At 37.8% G+C, this 25,059-nt stretch overlaps 1 protein-coding gene across 2 annotated transcripts in view; it reads right to left on the reverse strand.

The window, feature by feature from the left end:
* The window catches only part of eIF2gamma (eukaryotic translation initiation factor 2 subunit gamma), a 426,482-nt gene that overhangs the window by 116,905 nt on the left and 284,518 nt on the right, over window positions 1–25,059 (reverse strand). For both annotated transcript variants that reach the window (XM_067137496.2, XM_068225434.1), the window contains exon 6: window positions 16,824–17,053. In XM_067137496.2, the coding sequence (XP_066993597.1) occupies window positions 16,824–17,053 (230 nt within the window). The remainder of the gene's footprint in view (window positions 1–16,823; window positions 17,054–25,059) is intronic.

The following is a 25,059-nucleotide window of genomic DNA, read 5'->3' on the forward strand; positions in this document are numbered from 1 at the left end:
AATAGACTAACAGATTTTTTCCAAACGTGTTAACGGAGCTATGTTTCATTACTTTATGTACTGTGTCCTGTCTTCTAAAAAGTTACGATAATAAGTGTTATTAATTAAAGTGATGCCGTAAAATAGAGTTGCTTTGTATATTTTTAAGTACTGTTACACATAAAGCATTCAGTAAAAGCCCGTAGATACATATGATTCAATTATGTGCTATACATGCTCAAAAACGGTAAGTTATTCCAAGACCAACTGATGTAGTTGTAGCTGGTCTTAGTTATTCTCTATATCTCAAAATTTCGATTACTCTAAATAAAATTTATCTCCCGAGGCGATTCGCATAATAGTTTCCTTTATTAGACTGTAAAATGAAAGGAAATTTAATTCTATAGGTATCTCTGAACACTTGGAGGTAACGTTTGTTATGTTTTTTCACAATAACGTGAAGAGAAAATACCAAAAACTGTCACCGACACAACTCCCTGAAACACATTCAACTCATTAAAATTATGAATAAACAAAAATGCACTGAAATACACTAAATTACCACATACAAAACAGATCGGTATGTCTCATACATTATTAACATACGACTTTGACACGGGAAAAAGGACGGAACCGCTAGAAAAACATGCGGCATATAATTCCAACGAAATTACGCACAGGAACGATGTTAATAGTGCGCGAACCACACAATATGAAACTCATTCTTTTGTCCCGATTAACTGAGTCGATAGCGGTCGCTAGCCTCTCTTGCTTGTAGGACGACTGCCGTCCCAAATCCCCAGCCATAAAGCACACATGCTGTTGTAGCGAGCAGGAAACATGACACACGAAGGCGATGGACGATACACTCGCGAAATAAAGCATCAAATAAAAACGCTTGGAAATGAAGTTGGGTAAATTACACAAGCACATAAGAATTTATCCTTTATCCTAGGGTACGAGTATTGACTGTACTGGAGGTTATACTGTTAAAAAATAGGAAGAATTAAAACTAAATCGGAAAATTGGAAGAAGAGTTAAAAAACGGAAAGTTTCCAGGTAAATCGGAAGGGTTGTCAGGTATGTTTAGATTAATGAGAGTGGTAAAAATGAAATGGCGTATGGCTTTTAGTGCCGGGAGTGTCCGAAGACAAGTTCGGCTCGCCAGGTGCAGGTCTTTCTATTCGACACCCGTAGGTGACCTGCGCGTCGTGATGAGGATGAAATGATGATGAAGACAGCACATACACCCAGCCCCCGTGCCACTGGAATTAACCAATTAAGGTTAAAATCCCCGACCCGGCCGGGAATCGAACCCGGGACCCTCTGAACCGAAGGCCAGTACGCTGACCGTTCAGCCAACGAGTCGGACAATGAGAGTGGTAACAGCATCTGTTATGCTCACATTCATAATTACTATGATGTCATCTACATATCTTGCCCGGAAAAGGATGATGTTAAAGTTATTAACACGTTGAGTGCCGAGCCGATTGTAGCACACTATTCCACTGGTGCCAGGCATGTTTTTGAATTGCATTCCACTGGTGCCAAAGCAATTGTACGCGTTGTAGACTGTTTATATAATCTTGGGATGTATTTATATGATGTACAAAGTAAATTTTATCTCACCGTACCATGGTCATGCGTGACGCCCTATGGTGTCACATCAATTTTTAGGAAAGATAAAATATAGCGTGACGCCATATGGTGTCACAGAATTTTTTGACATGGAATGGTCAATACGAATTTCCAATACGGGATATGTATTTCCTAATTCAAATTAACGCAATATTTATGAAAACCTAGTAAAATGCAAAACAAGTACTTATATTACATTACATATTGTTGTGAACAGTTTTCTGATAACTCTAAACAATAAAATATGCGTCTCGGCATGCCCGAGATCTTGTTACTCGTAATTTTTCAAACCTTATTGGCATCGTTGTTCAAACATCGTCCTTTGTACACTTGTTTCATGTGCTGTTTTCATATTTACATTTTGCACATCTGATCGGGAAGTTAAGGGGAACGCGCTAACTATACGCTACCTGGCTGCTGGCGCAGCTCGACGCAGCCCAGTTGGTTCACGTCCGCTGCTTCGCTCCTCCCTACTTCTCCGCCACACCCCGATACTCCCGCGGCACTTCTAATTTTATGACTATTTATTTGCTCAATTTTGGCGTTTAAACTTGCGCTGGGTACATGCAGTTTTCACCTTGGCATTCTACTGCCTCCCACGAATATTCCTACCAAATTTCAACCGAATCCGAGTGTAACACATGTATGTGTTCCCTCGTAAGATTATTACCAATATATTCCATTTTTTAATATTTTTGCACAACTATATAAACTGAGTGATAATACGTACGTAAACGAGGAATAAACAAAGCCTGGCGCGCTTTCACCTGTGACAATGGCCACTGGCCAGTCAGTGGCTTCAGAAGAATACTGTGGCGCCACATGGTGGCATACAGTAAAAATACATAGCTGGAATAGACCCTGAAGTTCGCCCTTCACGTAGTACCAATTTTACGCGCATAGATGTCACAGCTGATTATCTACGGAGCATCGCCTGAAACTCAACTGTGCCGCCATATGGCGTCACGCTATCTCAAATTTGAAGACCACCGTGACGCCATATGGCGGCACGTGGCACCCAACGTGTTAATATTATCAATTTTTGAGTGTTCCAAAAAATCCAAGTAATCTCGGCCAAAATAGTGCTCGTAACAACAAAAGCTACAAGGATTTGATTCTTATAGGAAAGCAAATACATGCTCTCAAAAAGAAGATCAATGATGATAACCTTATCATTACAAAAGCACATAAAGGTAACACTACCGTCATAATGGATAAAAAAGAATATATAAGCAAAACAAATCAATTTTTTAATTATAGCTCATTCTCTACAGTAAAGATGGACCCTACCCCGAGAATCCAACATCAACTTAAGCAGACCCACAAGAATATTTCATATTTATTGACAGCTCAAGAAAAATTAAACAAATTAGTATGAACCCAGGTTTACCCACCACCAAAGCCCTCCCCAAGATACACAAAACCGGTGTCCCCATTTGCCCGATCATTAACTATAGACCTAGTCCATTATATAAAGCATCACAATTCAAGATTTTTAAGAAAGAACTATAGATTTTTGTCTAAAAATCCATTAAAAACACTAGATAATTGATCGATGAATTAAAAAAGTTTAACACTCAATCCAATCATTCTCTTTCATTATTCATTTGATATTGTAAACATGTATCCTAGCATACAAATGTCCAAGATATACCCCATCATTCAAAATAATTTAAGCACATACAGCAGCCTAAATATATTAGGATTTCATATCTATGCTTAAATTAGTTATAAACAACAATTATTTAACTTTCAATAAAGTTATTTATCAACAAGAAGGATTGGCTATGGAATCACTGGCCTGGGGTATTTTGGCTGAGATTTACTCAAATTTTTTGGATCACACCAAAATTGATAATAATAGACTAACTTTAACAGCATCCTTTTCTGGACAAGATATAGATAAATCCATAGTAATTATGAAGTAGGGCATTACAGACACTGCTACCACTCTCATTAATCTATATAACATTAATCCGCATATGAAATTCACTCTTGAATCCGAAATTGGACGGAAAATTAATTTTTTTTGACCTTACTATTATCAGGCACCCAGACTCCTTAAGATATAAGATTTTCAGAAAACCTACCCAAACAGTCACTACAATCCGTCAAGATTCTTCACACCCTCAAATTCACAAACGAGCAGCGTACAACAGCATGGTATACCGAGTCTTTCAATGTTCCAATGTCAAAAAAGAGACCTCAAAAATGAGTTGAACACTATTCGTAATATAACTAAATATAATGGATACAACAGTTTCGTTATTGAAAGAATAATGGATGAATATAAATATCGCCCATGAACCACTTTGAAAAAAGACAAACAGAACAACTCCTCTTTTTCTACCTTTACGTTCAATGAACAAATTTACAAAGTCACCAACATCTTCACAAAGCACGATGTAAAAGTAGTTTTCAAAATAATAGGAATGCAGAAGTCTTACATAATGCCGCATCCATAAACAAGTTTAATAGTTTTTCAAAAACAGGAGTGTACAGGATTATTTGCAATAATTGTAATTCTTCTTACGTCGGACAGACTGGGAGGAGCTTTAATATAACGTACTCGGATCACGTTATTGCCCTGAAGTACAATACATTTTCAGCTGTAAGAAAGCATGTGCATGACTACAATCACAAATTCACAGACATAAAACAAGACATGGAAATTCTCAAAATCATCACAAAAGAGCCCTCCTTAACATTACAGAAAGCTGCTTCACACATGTAGATCAATATTTTAACCCGAATTATAATCTTAATGACATTTCAGAAAAGTCAAATATCCTGTTTGACCTTCTAATTCCCATTTTTAGAAACGTCAAACCAAGAAGTCGTAATTCAGTTTTTCATACTATTCACAGCACCTTCCCTCAAGCAGCCATCTGTTTTCCCACATCCTTTGGCCCCACCTTCATTCACCCCTTCTCTCTCCCCTCTTTCCTTTCCTGCCCTCCCTCACCCTTTTCTTTGAATCTCACAGCCATTAGTATGAGGCACACAACAACAGACAATGCACCACATGCCACAACGAAAGGTAAGTCTCATATAACCTGTGCCATTTGATTAGCACTCTCTCTCCTTCAGTTCATTAATTTTGTCTATCATTTATTCAGGTTAACTTCACAGACACCGCATTGAATTGTGAATGTCTACCGGCTACAAATGAAGAATGTGCCAGTTATTTAACCATATCTTTGTGTGCCGTTCCTTGATTCAACCACTGACGATGTCCAACAGAGGAAGTTTTAAGCATTTTCATGATATTTTAACAACAAGCACTAATGGAACATTGAACATGATGCAATGCATCTAAGAATTTTAGAGCCTGATTTTAATTTAGTCATATTTTACACGTTGTGCACATATGGTAGTTCACCCCATATGTTTTAACACTTTTTAATGTCATTTTTTTAAGTTATTGGATGTCCATTAAGGCTGATGATGGCCAGCTAAGGCCGAAACTGGTTCCTAGATTAGAAATGTAATTTAAACACTGCAAAAAATAGTACTGAAAAGGTGGAGCATTACAACATAAGTTTAATTATTATTGTTATCAAAACTCAGTCGCTGATGCCTTATCTAGTCTTTTTGATCACAAAGAAATATTTTTGCAGTAAATCATTTTTCTTTAGGATACTGTTAATGCTATTTCCTCTCATTGATTTTCTCCTCTCTTTTCAGTCTTGGAATCAGCATCAGTCCAACGATCCCTACTGTAATGAAATTTGTACTTCAATGTCCTCTCCTCATTATAATGGTCCCTTTCAAAGGGGCAGTCAAATGAAAACTGAACACTTGCTATAACACACATTCCGCACTAAAGGTGGCAACACCGTTATGTATCAATATTGCCATCGCTGTGGTAGAAGAACTGCATAGTGACAACTAACAGGTGCACGCAGTTATTGGGCTAAGTCTTTGTCGGTGCACGGACTGGTCTAGTGTGTTCATCCAGCTGTAGAAATGGAAGCAAGCAAAGAAGAGCTGAAGAGTGTGGTTCTTTTTTGGTGACTGCGGGTGCTGGAGTACGCAAAACTCATTGTCACATGTCTGCTGTGTATGGCGAACACTGCATGTCCATGAAGAGTGTGCACGAGTGGCACAGGAGATACAGAGAAGGGTGTACAACACTGCAAGATGATGATAGTCCAGGACAGGCCCATCGAGCCATTACTCCTGATGTGATAGGGTGGATTGATGACCTTATCAAGGAAAACTGACGAAACACGGAGGTAGAAATTCATGTTCAGGTTAGCATTAGCCATAGCTCAGTGCATGCCATTATCAAAGATCACTACCATTTCCGCAAAATTTGCGTCAGTGGGTTCTGCATCAACTGATGGAGGGACAAAAGATTGACAGAATGGCAGCATGTCTTGAGTCATCTGCAGTGGTACTATGAGGAAAAGTATGCATTTTTGTCCCGTATCATCACAGGGAACGAAATGTGGTGTCACCACTTCAAGCCCGAGAACAATTGGCAAAGCCAACAATGGAAACATCCCATTTCTCCCCCGATGATGTACCCCCGTACAGTGCATACTTTTACAGTTTTTGGAGACGCCGAGATGCTGAAATGTTGTACCGCAGCGGCTCTTTTACGGCCAGAAAAACCAGCGACACAGGGCTGATGAATTTGAGCACCTTCGCATACCACCGGACTGAACTTGCCAACCTGGGCTCACAAAGCCAGCGCCTTAACTGTCTGAGCTACTCATCCCTGGTTGGGCAGCACCAGCATATCCATGAACATCTTCCAGGGCTATACGGCTTTGCAAAGTGCAGTGAAAGCACATAAGTGCAGGAGACATTGTTAGTGAGGTTTTAGGATGTTTGATAGAAGACCACAGTCAATTTACATCCAAGTGTTCGCAAGCATTATGGTTTCTGATATCTAATGTTGTCAACGACGGGGGCTTTTCTGCTTATACAAAGATACTTTCTGACTGTCACACAACTCTGCATCCTGATAATGCTGAAACCATGCTTAGTTTGTACTTTGTAGACAAGTAATTCAAAATGTAAAAAAAATGTAGGCTATGTATAAATTCATATTTCAGGGCAGATCACCTAATTTCATTTCGAGGTATCCGTGATTTATATACCGGTATTTATTTCTGTAACATTTTGTATATTTAGTTGTTCTAAGATTTAATAACAATTTAATACATTGCAAGAGTTCACTTTACAACCCCTCATCACAAAATTAGTTAGATTTACCCAATACTATAGGCACCGTGCAGATAGGTCGAAATGCTACTACTAGCGCTACATAGTGGCCCGTTCTGAAACAAGAGGTGTGGTGTAGTGCGACAGTCTCAGTACATGTGTGACATTCGAAGAAGTTGCGGGTTTAAAGCGATTCAATTCGGGGATCTAAGTGAATCGTCATGCAATAAAGGAAGAAACCTTGTTGTCATTGGCCACGTGAACGGCGTTGAAAAGTTAATTTTGAATGGTTTCGGATACATCACAGGAAAAGTCACCCGACAAACGTCTGTCACTTTGCCGCCTTATATCGTGAAACTTGAGGTAGGCAAGGTGTAATTAGGTAACAGTTTTTAAAGTTTATTTAGTAAGGATTGCTTAATGCATGTTTGCTAAGTTTTACGCATTTTTATTTTGTGTTCAGGTTGACTAGAACCGTAATGTCTCTACCAGCGAATGTTCGTGTCCTGCCGGTGCCAGAGGAACTTTCAAACACCTAGCTATGGTAGTGAATTATATAAATAATGAAAGTGTTGCCTCCAAAACAGACTGTCTGCAACAATAGGGAAAACTGAGCCCAAAAATAATGTCAACAGAAAAATGTAGAAAAGGCAAACCTGTAGAACTGTTCGGTAAAAAGACTTTGGAGACATCTCTTTCCCCCTTCGAATTAACTGAGGATATTTTAAAACATATCCCTTGCAGTCTTCGTACAATGCTTCGAGCAGAAGCAAGTACTGAAATCGAACAATCGTGCAGGGCCGTAGTCACCTCATTGATAGATAGGGTAGAGAATGATGTGGAGAGAGAAGACTGTGAGGAAATTGTGACACAGCTATTACTCGTACATTTGCAAGTGCGCTTGCCAGACATATACACCTTTTGCACTGTGAGTGACGAAATGTATTTTACCAGCAAAATGCAGGTTGGTACAGATTATATAATTAAAATTTCTTTGGACAGACTATCTGAATCAGGAAGCCTTCGATGGTTTCCAGAAAGAAAGATAAGAATATCTGTCAGCACGAAAGCATATCGGATCAAAACTAGGCGACATAACTTTGATACCTCTCGCATTTGTAACTGAATCTCCAATTGGGGGAGCTGCTTTGAACAATCTTTCTTACGGAAGTGAAATGGAAAGTGAAGCAATAGAATGCTATGGAAGTTCATTTGATTTTCGTGTTATTCGATGTGGGTTAATAATCCACAAGGAACAACCTTGGATTTGTGGATCTCCAGATGGCATAGTTCTCAGAGGAAATGTAGCTGACAGAGTGTTAGAAGTTAAATGTCCATCTTCCTGTAAAGATAAACCAATAGTAGATCAGTCAGGAAATGTGCGAGTACGTTATCTTTACTTTGACGAGCAAAATAACATACAGTTAAGGACAAATCATATGTATTAAATAAACATACTGATGTACGTAACTGGCTTGGGAAAATGTGATCTATATGTATATAGCAAAGCACAACAGTTGACAATAACTATTTATCAGGACAATAAGTATGTCGAGGAATGTCTCACCGAAACGACTAAGTTCTGTTTCAGTAATTACTTGCCAAAAATTAACGGTATTCCTAATAATAATGATTATTATTTATTTGTCAATTCTTGCTTGTTGAACGTTGAACAGATCAAAATGTAAACAAAGAATATATAAAACGAAGTGATGGTAGAAAAATTCTGAAACTATTCTTTAATTATTGCAGGTTGCAAATTCGTAACACGCAACATATATGCACGATGTCATCCATGTGTGGAAAAAGTTCTGTTGGCAATTTCTGTAATATATTGTATATTTTGATTCTTTGAATACACCTTTCTACGCGAATTTTAACACTCGCAATATTGTCCTGCTCTCAACTTCCTCAGCTGTTAATCTCTTGTCATGTAAGAACGGTGGTGTCATGATTATGGCACCGCGGCCAGATAAGTTAGTTCTGATGCCAGGAAATCATTCATCAGCCATGACCTCGTCGCCAGGTGGAAGGAAAGTTAATAAACCACTGTCGGTTGTTATGAATGGGTCGCTAGCTCTTCCACCGTAACATTTAGGTTTAAAGGCGATCACACCTCTAGGCGTGATTGCAATTAAAACTTCTGCAACCCTTGTATTGAGAATGAGATTAGAAATACACTCTCTGATCTACCTGGGGGGCTGTTCAACCCTAAATTGCTTGCAGTCAATAATGACTTGACAGTTACCGTAATTTCTCTTAAATACTGGAGGCATTGTTTCTTGAACACTTTCCTTACTGGGCCAGAACATGAAATGTTTCGTACGCAGTGCCAGTTGCATAAGCACGGTCGTAAAAATACGTGAAATTGTTGTCCTGTGAACTCCGAATAGCACTCTCAAAGCAGAATAGGACAGTACGGTTTTCATTTTCACTAGGAAAATCAATAATCTGTGTTTTTTTACATAAATTCGAAACGTTACAGTTTGTTAATAACGCAAGCAGCAAGGCAAAGACGTTGAAGTTCACACCTGTTCAATCACGCATTTGTGTATTGTTCCTTATGGACCTGTTGCCTTGGAAACCTGGACCCTTGATGTCTGCATGATCGTCTTCCGTTCCACACATTTTATCATGTTTCGTAATGTTCCCTCCCAAACCAAAATTAAGTGGAATACATGCCTGTGTATTTACGTCGTTTTCATTTAGTGAACAAGAAAACATGAAGTCTGAACAATGAAAATCAGATGCATCTGTTCTCACGGATGCATCCTTGGTTATGTTACCTGGGCAAACTGTACTTGAAAATTTTCCGTCTGATTCTTCCTTTTTTAATCGCTTGAGTTGTCTGCGAAAGCGCTGTAAGCTGGGTCCCAGCGGCACATTCCTCTTCTAGTATTCATCCGGAAATATTGTCGGAACATCGGCTGGACTTAGTGGATGGCCAGATCTTCTGTTTCCGATGAAATGTGCACTACATATTCTTGAGTAAGTCGTAGGTTGCCAAAGTGATCCATCAGTGCTAAAAATTAAAACCGAAATTAAATTAAATCGGATCAATTGAACTTACTGCAAACATGTGCAGTACGTATGTGTAGACCTTACTTCGTTCGGCTGATGATGACCCCTAGATGGGTCGAAACTAGTACCGTTTAATTTATAATTTTGTGAATATATTTTAGTATTGAAAAGGTGGAAACGTTTACGTTGTTATTATTATTACTTATATATCAGTCATAACGGATCAGCTACTGCGAGTCTGGAGTCTGTCTCACGTGTTGTTCTCCGCCCGGCCGCTAGAGCGACACGCACGGTGGCTATAAGGAAGATATCACAAGAAACATCGACCAGTATGACAACTGTATCTCACGAAATACCCACCAAAATAGTGTTAGTTTTAACATCAAAATCAACAGTTTTATTTCAGCAAAAAATAAGGCCCTTATTTATGACACTCTCTGTACCAGGAAAAGTTGCTGGAAAAGGAGCACGAGATGGGTCCTAGGTAATGTTCGGTTCTGAGGAGCCGGTACAGAGTAAGGTACTCGAAGTGCGAAATAATAGACGTTCTGTTTCTAAGGCTAGCTTTATTCAATTAATATGATGCGTAGAAAACTTTATTATTTTGCATGTGAAACCAAATCAATTGTACTTCGTTTTTGCAATAATTATTATTGCACTGTAGAAAATTCTCAATAAATGTTTGTAGCAAACGACCGTCAAAAGAATCACTCTTAATAAAATATCAGATAAAACTTCAAGTTTTCTTCAAGAAGTTAATACTTGAAACCTAGAATCTTTCTAAGAAAATGCCTAGTCTTTTTAAGAAAAATGCCTAGTCTTTCTAAGAAAATGCCTACAGTCTTTCTAATATTATTATCACTTGAAAAAAAATATCACTGGAAATTTCTAGAATACTTTGAAATTTCTGAGTTCTTTGAATTAACACTTGAATAAAAATAAAGTTATTAGTTCATGAAGTCTATTACGAATTAGTGACTGAACTGGATTATTTATCACTCTGAAATGACTTCAAAATTTTATCACTGTATCTGCAGTTTAAGAAGTATTGAAATTAAAGGCACTCATATCACCTGAATTATTATTTAAGCAGGAACTGGTGTATATAGTACAGCAAACATCATTGATGAACTCCATCGATGTTGTGATGTACCATCTCTCACGAAGTACCACATTCAGTCCCTCGTTGTACCACGTATGATCTCCCACGTCGCACCACGTCGTATCTCGTTCAGGTTGTTATGATAATGGCAACACTTGGTCAAGATTTCTGTGTCATGTGTTAAATTGTATTGACACTAGAAAGTTCAATTGACGGATTAACTTATAAGAGTGTTGAACTAACACAATTCTACTTATTTGGAAGTCAGTAAATAACACCAAGTATTACAGTTCATGTCACAGTCTATCATTTGCAGTTGGAATTAGAAGTGTAGTTCTAAGTAAAGATACTTGACTAGCAAGGAATTCACTCTGAAATGAAAACACAGTTCGAAGTTCCGAAGCACAGTCCACGATTTGAAATTCTTTCTTCATAACACAGTTCAAAGCATAGTTCATTCTATTTACACAGTTCACAGTACAACTCATTCTATTTAAACAAAATATAATGCCACAGTCTCTTTGGGTTCACGGTATTGCATTAAAAATGAATTTAAAGAGTGAAGTGCAAGTTCCGTTCTCTAACCACACACAAACATATGTTTGAATGTTCCTAGTTGTTCACTGCACCAATATTAAGTAAATAATATTTGTTAATTTCCTTCAACTGAGTTGACATTTCCTTAATTTATGGTAAAATAACCTTAAGATTCACTGTATTGTTTAGTATTACTGTTCGCAAATAAGACAACATTCGATAAATTTAATCACTGTTAATCTCAAGAATTTTTCTAAATCCTGAGTATCATTGATACGAATTTTATAAGTCTCGAGTAGCACAGGTCGAATGTTAAAGTCACATTATCACACACGGTAAAATTTATAAGTCCCGAGTTATCATTATTGAAAGTTAAAGTTCACGTTAATACAGGCTGAAAATTTTATAAGTTCCATATGTTAATCTCGACACACGCTGGATATTTTCAAAATATCGACGCACTGTTGAAAATTTTTTAAGTCCGGCGAATAGTACAACATTACGAATGACAAAGTTCCAGGTTCGCGACCCGTACAGTGTCAGCACGACACACCGTCGTGGTTGAGTTACAATTCATAACTGATTCTACCTCCCTGAACGCTTTCTTTTATGCGCAGTCGAAGTCACTGCTATTCGTTCACAGAAATATGCGTTTTCTTTCCACTACAATATCTCCGTAACCTGAGAGTTTATTGGCTTGAAATTTTAACACGGTGACATCCAGGTATTGGGCTGTACGGTGATATGCTTCAATTTTTTAATGTTTCAATGGGTTTCCAAGAAATAAAAAAGTTTCTGGAATGTTCCAGATGATAGCGAGTCACCTACATGTGGCGATTACGTCACAGCCGATGACGTACGCTCTCACTCGATCTGAGCTTCCACGCTGTCTCGTTAGCTTGCACGCTGTAATCACCTGTCCCGTGCTGTCCTGTTGCAAATACTTGGTGACGTGATGAACTATGTTCCAGGGAAAAAAAAAAAAAAAAACGCCTTTAGGCATTCCTGGTACAATACATACAAATAATAATACAGTCGAACCTCGATATCTCGAACCTCCATTACTCAAATTTTCAGTATCTCGAAGTAAGTTAAATTTTCTGGCCGCATGTCCTATTCTTCACGTGTATTTATTTTTCTATTACTTGAAATTCGGTTACACGAATTTCTCGAAACCGAATTTCTCGATTTCTCAAAGCAAACATTTCCTCCCTTGAAGCAAAAAATACAATGTAAATCTAATTTTTTGCAACATTAACTGTGCAATATGGCATTTTTTGGTTTGTGAGGAACAGTTAACAAGTACAGAAAGGGTTACAGTGAAGCTGGGAACTAATATGACGGGAACAAACAAACTCAAACTTTTAGTGATTGGTAAATCGGCAAAGCCTCATTGTTTCTCGGGTGTCAATTACCGGTCATGCATGAAAGCAAGCCCAGAAGTCACGGATGACAAGCTCCATTTATGAAACTCGGCTGCGTGGTACTGACGAGAAGTTTCAACGTGAAGGGAGGAAAGGTTAACCGCAACAAACAGAAGGGACTAACAGATTTTTTCCAAAGGTGAAAACAGAGCTATGTTGTTTCACTACTGTATCCTGTCTTCTAAAAACTATAATAAGCGTTTTAATTACAGTGATGCCGTACAATAGTTTCTTTGTATATTTTTAAGTACTGTTAAAAATAATGTATTCAGTAAAAGCCCATAGATACATACATGCTCAAAAACGGCATTCTCTAGGCCTATATCTCAAAATTTCGATAACTCAAAAAAATTTATCTCCCAAGGTGATCTGTGATATCGAGGTTCCACTGCATTTATATCACACCGACACATGCAACAAAACGCATGTAGTTTCCTTTATTACACTATAAAATGAACGGAAATTTAATTTTATAGCTATCTCTGAACACTTGGAGATAATGTTTGCTATGTATTTTGGCCATAACGTGGAGAGAAAACACCAGAAACTGTCACCGACACAATTCCCTGAAATACATTCAAATCGTTAAAATGATGAAGTAAGAATGAACAAAATTCACTGAAATATGCAAAACTACCACATACAAAACAGATCGGTATGTCTCATACATTATTAGCATACGACCTTGACACGAGGAAAAGCACAAAACCACTAGAAAAAACACGTGGCCTACAACTCAAACAAAATTACGCACAGAAACAATGTTAATAGTGCGCAAAGAAACTTATTCTTTCGTCCCGATTAACTGACTCGCTAGCACGCTCTAGCCTATCCTGTTTGTAGGACGATTGCCGCCACAAATCCCCAGCTGTAAAGCACACATGCTGCTGTAGAAAGCAGGAAACACGATACACGAAGGCAACGGACGATACATTCGCGAAATAAAGCATCAAATAAATACACTTGAAAATGAGGTTGGGTAAATTACACAAGCACATGAGAATTTATCCTTTATCCTAGGGGAAGAGTATTGGCCATACTGGAGGTTATATTGGTCAAAAATAAGAAGAATTAAAAAATGGAAAATCGGAATAAGAGTTAAAAAACGGAAAGTTTCCAGGTAAATCGGAAGGGTTGGCAGGTATGTGTTTTGATTTCATGCAGAATTTTCCTCTACCCAAAGTGCCTGTGCAGGAAGCATTTTACTTATGTCAATTGTGGGTGAACTGCTTTTGCATTTATGACCTCAAAACTAAGCATTCCACTATTTATTTGTACCATGAGGGTGAGACCAGAAAGGGAGCAAACGAGGTTTCTTCATTCATACAACACTGCTGTACCCAAGTTAGTCACAGAAACAACTGAACTTCACTTGTTTCCAGCTGGAGCACCTGGGCAAAACAAAAATCATACATTGATAAGAATGTGCCTGGGGATGATCCAGGTCAGTAATATCAAAAAAATTGTTCATCAATTTCCAAAAGCAGGCCATTTCTTTCTTCTATGTGATTGGGTGTTTAGAGTACTGAAGAAAAAATCCAGAATTCTGGTTGAATATATGCTCCAAAGGAATCTGTGGATAAAATAGTCAACAGGATGCCCAGTGTCACTGTGATGATGGTGGAAACTGAAATAATTAAGGATTTTGATAAATAGTGGCCTCATCACTGCAAGAAAAAGGTGTTGTCTCAAGAAACACCAAAGAGTGACATTTCTCGCATTCAGAAACAGTGTTTCAGAGTATCCCAGTTCGAGAAATTTCAGTATTGCAGTGATAAGCCGGGCGTAGTTGAAGCTCTTCCCTACATTAACAGTTTTTTTTTCACTTGGCTAAGAAACACATAATCCTCTCCATTAACCTCTCTCTCTCTCTCTCTCTCTCTTTTTTGTTTTTTTGCTAGTGGCTTTATGTAACACTGACACACATAGGTCTTATGGCGACAAAGGAATAGGAAAGGCCTAGGAGTTGGAAGGAAGCAGCCGTGGCCTTAATTAAGGTACAGCCCCAGCATTTGCCAGGTGTGAACATGGGAAACCACAAAAAACCATTTTCAGAGCTACCGACAGTGGGATTCAAACCCACTATCTCCCGGATGCAAGATCACAGCCGTGCACCTCTAACCGCACGGCCAACTCGCCCGGTCTCCATGAACCTTGAAAACTAATATCCTGCTAGAAAGGTTCCCATTAACAAGAATATGGAGGATATAAAGAAACTTAAAGGTGAAGGAGCAAGGTTATTTTATGATGAAATAATGAAGTGGTCTACTATATGCTGCAGTGCTGAGACCAGTTATGACGAGTCTCAGGAGGGATGAAGTTGATCAAGAAACTCTGACTCTTTGCGTAACCATTGCTGAAATGAACCTTGAATGTCACATTGGATTTTCAATAATCTTTCATTATCTATGTTCGATTAGTGTAGGGTTGTTAATATGCTGAAATAAGATGGTATTTTTTTTTTCTAGCACAAAATATTTACTAAGACATTTCCAATGACTAGTCGTAAAATAGCAACCTCTGAAACGGAACTCTTGTTGATATTATTGTTTATTTTGTGCCTCATATACCGCGATTAGTTAATAGGATTCATGTTGACACTAATGACACGGTAACTTACATATTTTCGTATTATTTAAAAATAAAGAATTGGAATTCTTGCTTCAAAACTGGCAGCGAGTGGAGAAAGGAACCAAGTCCACTTTTTCAAAATGTTATTTTTCAAACGTGTTGCATAATATTTTTATTTAAAACCATTTATTATATTAAAACAGGAAGGTAGTTGCTGCAAACAATATTAGGATGATACAGTTGTTGTACTTTAATGGGGAAAAAGTTTTTTTTTTTTCCTTCTCCTGAAAAATGAGAAAATATCACTTACGAGGAAATACATACACGTGATACTCGGATTCGGTTGATATTTGGTAAGAATATTCGTGGGAGGCAGTAGGATGCTAAGATGAAAACTGCATGTGCCCAGCACAAGTTTAAACGCCAAAATTGAACAAATAAATAGTTGTAAAATTAGAAGTGCCGCGGGAGTATTGGGGTGTGGCGGAGAGGTAGGGAGGAGCGAAGCAGCGGACTGAACCAACCGGGCTGCGACGAGCTGCACCAGCAACCGGGCAGTGTATAGTTAGCGCGTTCCCCGTAACTTCCCAATCAGATGTGCAAAACGTAAATATGAAAACAGCACATGAAATAAGTGTACAAAGGACGATGTTTGAACAACGATGCCAATAAGGTTTGAAAAATTACGAGTAACAAGAAGTCGGGCGTGAATTTTTCAAACGTTATTGGCATCGTTGTTCAAACATCGTCGTTTGTATACTTGTTTCATGTGCTGTTTTCATATTTACGTTTTGCACATCTGATCGGAAAGTTAAGGGGAACGCGCTAACTATACGCTGCCTGGCTGCTGGTGCAGCTCGTTACAGCCTTTTTGGTTCATGTCTGCTGCTTCGCTCCTCCCTACCTCTCCGCCACACCCCGATACTCCCACGGCACTTCTAATTTTACAACTATTTATTTGTTCAATTTTGGCGTTTAAACTTGCGCTGGGCACATGTAGTTTTCACCTTCGCATTCTATTGCCTCCCACGAATATTCCTACCAAATCAGAGTGTAACACATGTACGTGTTCCCTCGTTAGTTCCTTTCTCCACCGATCAATTCAATTATTCTGACAGAATAACTTTGGCATTCATCACTAGCTAAAGATTGTTTCTCTGGACAAGCCAATAGCCTATCTGGGTTCTCCATCTACCAATACAATAGGTAATCAAATGAGAGAGCCCTTTCAGACTCAAATCAGAGTCTAATGGCCAAGAAGATAATTCTCTTCAACTGAAGAATAATCAAATGGTACAAAACATAATATATACTCTAGAATGTAAATTCTTTAGTAGGATATTTTCTGCATGATGAAGTTCAAAAGAAATTCATACCTTAAGTACACCACGTAGAATACTTCCCCCAGCAACTCCACCTTTCAGGTCCTCCACCTCACACCCAGGCTTATTTACATCAAACGAACGGATCACTATTAGACGAGGAAGCGATGTAAAATCCCGCACAGGCACTGGAATCTTCTTCATGATGTATTCACAAAGCACTTCAATGTTATACTTAAGCTGGGCAGAGATAGGGATGACTGGAGCACCCTCAGCTACAGTTCCTACACAAGCAAATACATGATTAAGATTAATACAGTTCTATACATTCTAGCATCACAGTACAGTGTAAATACTGTATTGGCATGAATATACGACAATGGTTTTATTACATTATAATGTAGTAATAAAAACCGCAGTTGTCTTCTAATCGCAACCTTGGTAGAGACTCATTTTATAGAAGGTCTATCTGTATTATTCTCCAACTGTACAGCCTTGTGTGGCGGGAGTCATCAGGGGCATCACAGCTGAGTTCGAGGTCATCAAGAAATTAAAATTTCTCAAGCCCTGATGACTTTTTCAATTTATGGCTTGTGATCTATTATTACAAGGGTTGGTGTCGCTGTGTTAATGCATTCAGCTTTGGTCACTATTTCAGTCATATCAGATTGTGTGGAAAGGAGTGTATGTTTATTCACTTAAGTTAAATAACAGATAAAGAGGTTATGATTAGGGACAGGCACAATATGATATTTCATATTCTAAAGCATGGCTGTTAGCACACTGGAAAGTAAGATATTTACAAATAGCAAAGTTTAGATGGCAATACACAACAAAGAAAAGTTCATAGTTCATATTTTACAAAAAGGTTCAAATTTCATGAAAATCTCCACATTGCTTCATACTTTGTAAGGTTTTCACAAGTAGTCTCATGGTTCTAAGCCCATCATCGCTTGGATGCCTCTTTTAATCACTTCTTATGACAGAGGGAGAGGGGGATACCGAGGGTGTATTCTTCGTCTGCGTTCCCCACCCCTTTTAGTCGCCTATTATGACAGGCAGGGGATACCGTGGGTGTATTCTACATCTGCATCCCCCATCCACAAGGGGTAAACAGGAGGAATTTCACAGCAAAAACATGAAAGGAGACCTAGCGTACACACAGGCACAATTTGCCACAGTAACTAATGATGGAAAAGTTGAAAACAAAACACCTGTCACTGCCGACGTCAGTCCAGTACGTAGAAGGCCTGACAGAAGAAGTGGCTCAAGTTCCAGGAGGACAAGGAAAAGCAGTTTATACAAAACTGTCTTCACTGCTGGAAAATAATCCAACATACAGTGTTAGCCTTCGAATTAATAAGATCCTTGAAGGTAAGCAAAGTGAAATACCAGTAAATAAGTTACCAAATATAGTGCAATACAAGTATGTTCCCTTTACATCATGTGATGTCGAGCAAATTTCTTTTATTGTACAAAAAAATATTTGCCGACAGAAGACGCAACCTTTGGCAGAAAAAATTCAAAAGCTGCTTATATCATATTGTAATTTTTATTAAAAGGCTAATAGCTGAATACAATTTGCTTTACATCGTACCAACACCTATAGGTCCTTCGGTGCCGATGAGACAGGAAGGGGCTAGGAGTGGAAAGGAAGTGGCTGTGTCCTTAATTAAGGTACAGTCTGGAGTGGAAACAGGAAACCACAGAAAACAATCTTCAGGGCTACCAACAATGGGTTTTTTTTTTTGCTAGGGGCTTTACGTCGCACCGACACAGATAGGTCTTATGGCGACGATGGGATAGGAAAGGCCTAGGAGTTGGAAGGAAGCGGCCGTGGCCTTAATTAAGGTACAGCCCCAGCATTTGCCTGGTGTGAAAATGGGAAACCACGGAAAACCATTTTCAGGGCTGCCGATAGTGGGAATCGAACCTACTATCTCCCGGATGCAAGCTCACAGCCGCGCGCCTCTACGCGCACGACCAACTCGCCCGGTACAATGGGGTTTAAACCCACTATTTCCTGAATACAAGCTGACAGCTACGTGACCTAAACCATAATACATACCTGCCAAATTTACAAAACCAAACATCAGGAGATTTTGATATGAAAATCAGGAGATACAATTGGTCAAAACTCTTTATTCTACATGTCTTGTGCAATACATACATAATCCTAGCAAGCTCAATGCATCATGTTGTCAAGTCCACATTTAAATTACCACATATTTCCAGGGAAACCAAGTAGAATCAAAATCCACAAATATTTTACTCTTATATGTATTCATATTCAGTGGTACCTAAATACTCGTATACAACAATGGAAAAATTATAAGAACATTTATGGTACGGCAGGCCTACCTTCCACCTTACTGATTTACAGAAACTTCTCCATCAGTAGAAAATTTCCCTTGATTAAAAGAAGCAGCAGTGGCAGATTTTGCCTGTCCGAGAAAACCTCTGTCAAAGGTTTGCTGAAAGCAATTGCCATGTAGCCTTGATTTTACTGTCAATAACCTCTCCGAGTTTTCATCACCAATAGATGATTTGAACAGTGTTCGTGTTTTAGTCACCTGACTAAATATCCTCTCACATTTAGCATTACTGTGAGGGATTGTTAAAACACCAAGAATAACACGACCTAATCTATCAGTGAAGTACGTTCAAACTGATGAGAAAAATTTCTCCTTCTCTCCATGCTTCAGATGCTTTACGAATTGGAAAGTGCAACTACCAATGACCAAGTCACAGTCATTCTTCTGGTTTCCCTTGCTGTGGTAATCGACTTCCAAAAGAGAGGAGGATTTAACCACTGAAGGTTGTAAAAATTTTGATACCAAATTCCTTAATGCCCAGCATCAGATCTTGCAGTAAATGGATGTGAGGCACACTTGACTGCAAAATTAAATTTGATTTATCAAATGTAGGTATAACATTTGATAAAAAACAGACAAAGGCTTATTTAAATTTGATGAGAGGAACATAAAACTCCTTTCTTCATGAGACAGACTGCACTTAATGAAGAAATCCTGTTTAATTGTTTTTGGTGAAGAAGTACATGGGACTGGTGATTCACTGGTTATTTTCCTTGAAGGGGCAGCACCCTCTACTGATGTTTGTTTCATCTTTGGAATATGGTAAGTTTTGAGACTTCTAAGCTGACCTGCCTTACCAGATTTCACTTCATAATTGAGCAGACTGGACAAAGGCTGCCACTGTTCCAACAACCTGGATAAACATTTGCCTACAGAAAGCCACCGGGTGTACACATTCTTTAAAATTTTCCTTGTCTCGATATTGTACAATTAGCTTTACCTCACACCAACACAAATAGGTCTTATGGTGACAATGGGATAGGAAAGGGTGGGGAGTGGGAAGGAAGTAGCCGTAGCCTTATTAAGGTAGAGCCGTAAAATTTGTCTGGTGTGAAAATGAGAAACCACGGAAAAACATCTTCAAGGCTGCCGCCTGTGGGGTTCGAACCACTATCTCTGAAATGCAAGCTAACAGCAGCGTGCCCCTAACTAAATAACACCAACTCACTCGGTCCGACTCCTTAGGTTTGTATACATGACGGCTTCCCCATAATAACATATTAAATTCAATAACACTTCTAATAACAATAAAGAACACTGCCACTACAACTTTAACCTTTAAAAATTCAAAAGCTGCTTATATCATATTGTAATTTTTATTAAAAGGCTAATAGCTGAATACAATTTGCTTTACATAGTACCAACACCTACAGGTCTTTTGGCACCGATGGAACAATAAGGTGCTAGGAGTGGAAAGGACTTATTGTCTCAAAACCTGCCTATTGCTACAAGGCTAAAAATTACACATCTCTATTCCCTCACAGGAAGTATGTGAGTGAGACGTTCTGTCTCTAATAAGCCGTCTGAAAATAGTATAAACTCATGCTCCACATATGTGAATCACTCATGCACTTCGATGCCATTACTTAGCAAATGAGTAGATTAATATATTGCTTCACATGCCCACTCGCTTATGAAAAGCGCAATGCTACTAATCTATACACTGTATATTAAATAACATGCCCTGACTGACTGATTCATCATCGCTGAGCCAAAACTACTGAACATAAAGAATTTTGAGAATACATTTACATACCTGCCAACTTTACAAAACCAAAAATCAGGAGATTTTGATTTGAAAACCAGGAGAAATCAGGAGAAATCAGGAGATAAAATTGGTCAAAATTGCTTATTCTACATGTCTTGCGCAACACAGTACTACGATATACTGTATTTATAAGACTTAATGTCTCAAAGCCCGACTGTTGCTATACGAGACTACAAGGCTAAAAATTACACATCTCTATTCCCTCACAGGAAGTACGTGAGTGGGATAATCGGTCTCTGATAAGCCTACCGAAAATAGTATGAACTCATGCTCCACATGTGTGAATCAGTCATGCACTTAGATTCCATTACTTAGAAATGAAAAAATTAATATATTGCATCAAGTGCCCGCGCAACTATGTGAAGCACAATGCTATTTGGATCAAATAACTAGCTGATGTTCCCGTGTTTCGCTACGGAATTCTCAGAAAGACTGTCCTTATAGTTTTCCCAACTGAAGTCAACATGTCATTACGACGATGCCAGTATGAATGTCGTGATTAAAAGCAATGCTTTCATACGAAATATTCGATAAAATGAAAACAGAACATTTTCTCACTTTTAGCGAAAAGTACTGCAGTGTAAATCTATCAGTTCAAAGTTTCAGAGCTAGAATGACCAGGCTGCAGACAGCCGCGAACACTCCTGTGTAATTATTCTGTTTAAGTGTGCACACTGCTCATTCAAATCACTACCTCAGAGTAGGGATCGAATAGCTGGAATACTATGATGATCCAGTGTGTTACGTACCAGTAGTATCAGAAAATTTATGAACCAGAAGAATGGCATGCTAAACAAGAGAGATCCAACTCCCCACTCCCCAGCTTCTTCCCGCCAATATTCAAACAGGCTGTTATACTTGAAACGCAGCAGTAATCCCGTCTATCGTAGATAAATGGCAGCAGAATACACAAAGCACATCACAACAAACAATGGTCAATGTAATTGTTGATCAATTTTATGAGCTTTCTATATTGGAGGCCTTCACATTTAGTTTTCTTCCGAATCTGTGATATTAGAGCATCTAATGTAAAGCGAGTTGTCCTTTCTTTCGTGACTCCCTCTTGTGTTATTATTCAAGCGATCGTTCCTTCGTGACTTTCCTCATTCTTATAATCTTCAAAATTTAATCACCATCGCCACCAATATTATTGTAGTCGGAACGGTAAAACTGAATAAGCAAATTATCACAAAAATAATTTATTCCATTATTACCACCTATTCAATACAAGCCACGTGCTACGTGGATGAAATCTACGTAATACTATATACACTTCTCAGGGACATTTTTCGCCCCTTGTTAAGGGCATCATCAACCTTTAGGTAACCTTAAGGTCACATATCTGAAACATTATCTATTCATACATGGATTACAATGAAAAGTATGTTTCAGACATTTGAACTTAAGGTTTCCTAAAGGTTGATGATGCCCTTAACAAGGGGCGAAAAATGTCCCTGAGAAGTGTATATAGTATTATGTAGATTTCATTCACGTAGCACGTGGCTTGTATTGAATAGGTGGTGATAATAAGAGTATATTTTTTGTGATAATTTGCTTAAGTCAGTTTCAATACGAATCAATCATGAGAATTGTCTCTTGCAAAACTGAATAAGACAAATAATCAGAAATTGCATTCTCTGTAACTTTTGTTATGTAGTACTTTTCAATATGATCACTAAGATAGGTAATTAAAAATTACATTTTTGGCACCTTCCCCTCAACTACCATTTCGAACAGAGTGAATAAAATTATTTATAGCATAGACTGTAGTTCTTTATTCCCTGACTTTACATAAAATTCTGTTCACCCATTTTCTTGTACCTCGGGGCTGATACGGACTTAGGAAAAAAAAAAATCCAAATTCATGAATATCTCCGTTATCACAGCCGGTACGGTAAAAATGCATAAGACAAAAATGATAGGAAATTTAATAATATATAACTTTAGTTATGTAGTATTTATCGCTAGGGCCAATAATAACATAAATATTTGCGAATTAAATTTTAGGCCTTCCCCTAAACTACCATTTCACTCAGCGTGAATAAAATTATTTATGGCCTAGATTGTAGCGACTTATTCCCCGACGTTATATACCGATTTTCATTAAATTCTCTTCAGCCGTTTTCTCGTGATGAGCCTGCGTACGTACAGACATACAGACAGACAGAAATTACGGAAAATTAAAACGTGTATTTCCCCCTTGTTACTATGGTCACGACCGGTACGGAAATATCGTTCTTTTTAAATTCTGAGCAATGTACAGACAAAACATTTTATTTATACTGAGATAAATTACAATTAGTCAGAATTGTCTCCAAATGGCTCCTAAAATCTCTAGAAAAGTCACTAGTCGTTATCATTGAAATTATGTCACTAAATTACTAAGAAAGCGACTAGTCTCTAGAATCGACCAAAGAGGATGGAATCGACTAGACTGACGTGAACGAACACGAACATAGCACGCGGGAACGAGAGATCGACAATCGATATACGCGTCGCGATATACAGGTTTCAATAAACATCGCACATTCGCGCACATTTCTCGCATTAATAAACTTCGATATTTCGTTTGAAAGCGGCCAATGAGCGAAGGACTTCCGGCCACTGGCGTAAAAAAGCTGAAATGGCGGGATTTGAAATCAAATGTCTGAAGTTCACCAAAAAATAAGCTAAAATCGGGAGAAAAGATAAAATAATCGGGAGGCGGGAAAAACTGTCGAAAATCGGGAGTTTCCCGCCTAAATCGGGAAAGTTGGCAGGTATGCATTTATATTACGTTGTAGGTGCTAAAAAGGAAGGATTTTTGGATATTCCATTGTTAAGGGGGAGAAAAGGAGGAAGTTTAAAGACGTCAAAATTGGTATTTGGAATCTGAATTAAAAACAAAGGAACACATTTTATGGTTTTTGGAATATCTACTTAAGGGGGTAATAATACACGAAAAAGGGGTTGAATCCATTTTATGAGGATACTTATATCTCAAAAACTGAAGATCTTACCAATGTGAAATTTGGTACATGAAATCTCCTTTAAAAATAAAAAAAACACGTATGTCTTTAGTTTTTTGAAAATCAATGCAGGGGGCAGGGGGGGGGGGGGTGAAAAGAAGTGGAAATGGGAGAGAATTTTTAAAATGAGTATATCTCAAAACTCAAGATGTAAAAATTGTTATTTGGAATCTCTTTTAAAAATGAACACACATTTTTTTGTTTTCAAAGAATCCACTCAAGGAGGTTAAAAGAAGTGAAAACTGGGTGAATTTTTGAAATTAGTATATCTAAAAAATTTAACATGTTATAGATGTAAAAACTGCTATATGAAATCATCTTTATAATGAAACATGTATTTTTTCCCCCGGAAAATCCACTTAAGGGGTGGGAGGTGAAAACAACTGAAGAAGTGGTTGATCTTTTAAAGGGGATACTTATATCTCAAAAACAGAATGTTACAGATGTGAAAATTGGTATTTGGTATCTCATTTAAAAGTAAAGTAATACCTCTCTTTACAGTTTTCAGAAAATCCATAAGAGGGTGAAAAGGACTGAAAATGGGTTGAATTATTTTTATGGGGATACATATATCTCAAAAACTTAAAATGTTACAAACGTGAAAATTGGTATTTGGAATCTCCTTTAAAAATAAAGAAACACATTTTTTGTTTTTGGAAAATCCATTTAAGAGGGATTAAAAGAAGTGAAAATGGGGTGAATTTTTAAAATGAGTATATCTGAAAAACGTAACATGTTACAGATGTAAACACTGGCATTTAGAATCTCCTTTAAAATAAATACATATCCTTTAAAATAAATACATTTGATTTTCGTTTTTGTAAAATCCACTTATGGGGGGTGGAAAGAATTGAAAAATTGGGTACATTTTTAAAATGAGTATATTTACAGTACTGTATCTCAAAAGCGTAACATGTAGGCTACCGAAAATTAATATTTGGAATCTCCTTTAAAAATAAACAAAACATGTGTATTTTTTTTTTTTAATTTTTTATAATCCACTTAAAACGGGGAGAAAAGAAGTGAAGGAGTTGAACTCTGATACATACATCTTGAAAACTGAAGATGTTACAGACTCCTACTTTAGGGATTTCCAGATAATGTCTTAGTGCGTACCGAGGAACGATTACTGTTATCAA

The sequence above is a fragment of the Anabrus simplex genome, chromosome 1 (assembly GCF_040414725.1).
Source record: "Anabrus simplex isolate iqAnaSimp1 chromosome 1, ASM4041472v1, whole genome shotgun sequence".
Classification (NCBI taxonomy): Eukaryota; Metazoa; Arthropoda; class Insecta; order Orthoptera; family Tettigoniidae; genus Anabrus; species Anabrus simplex.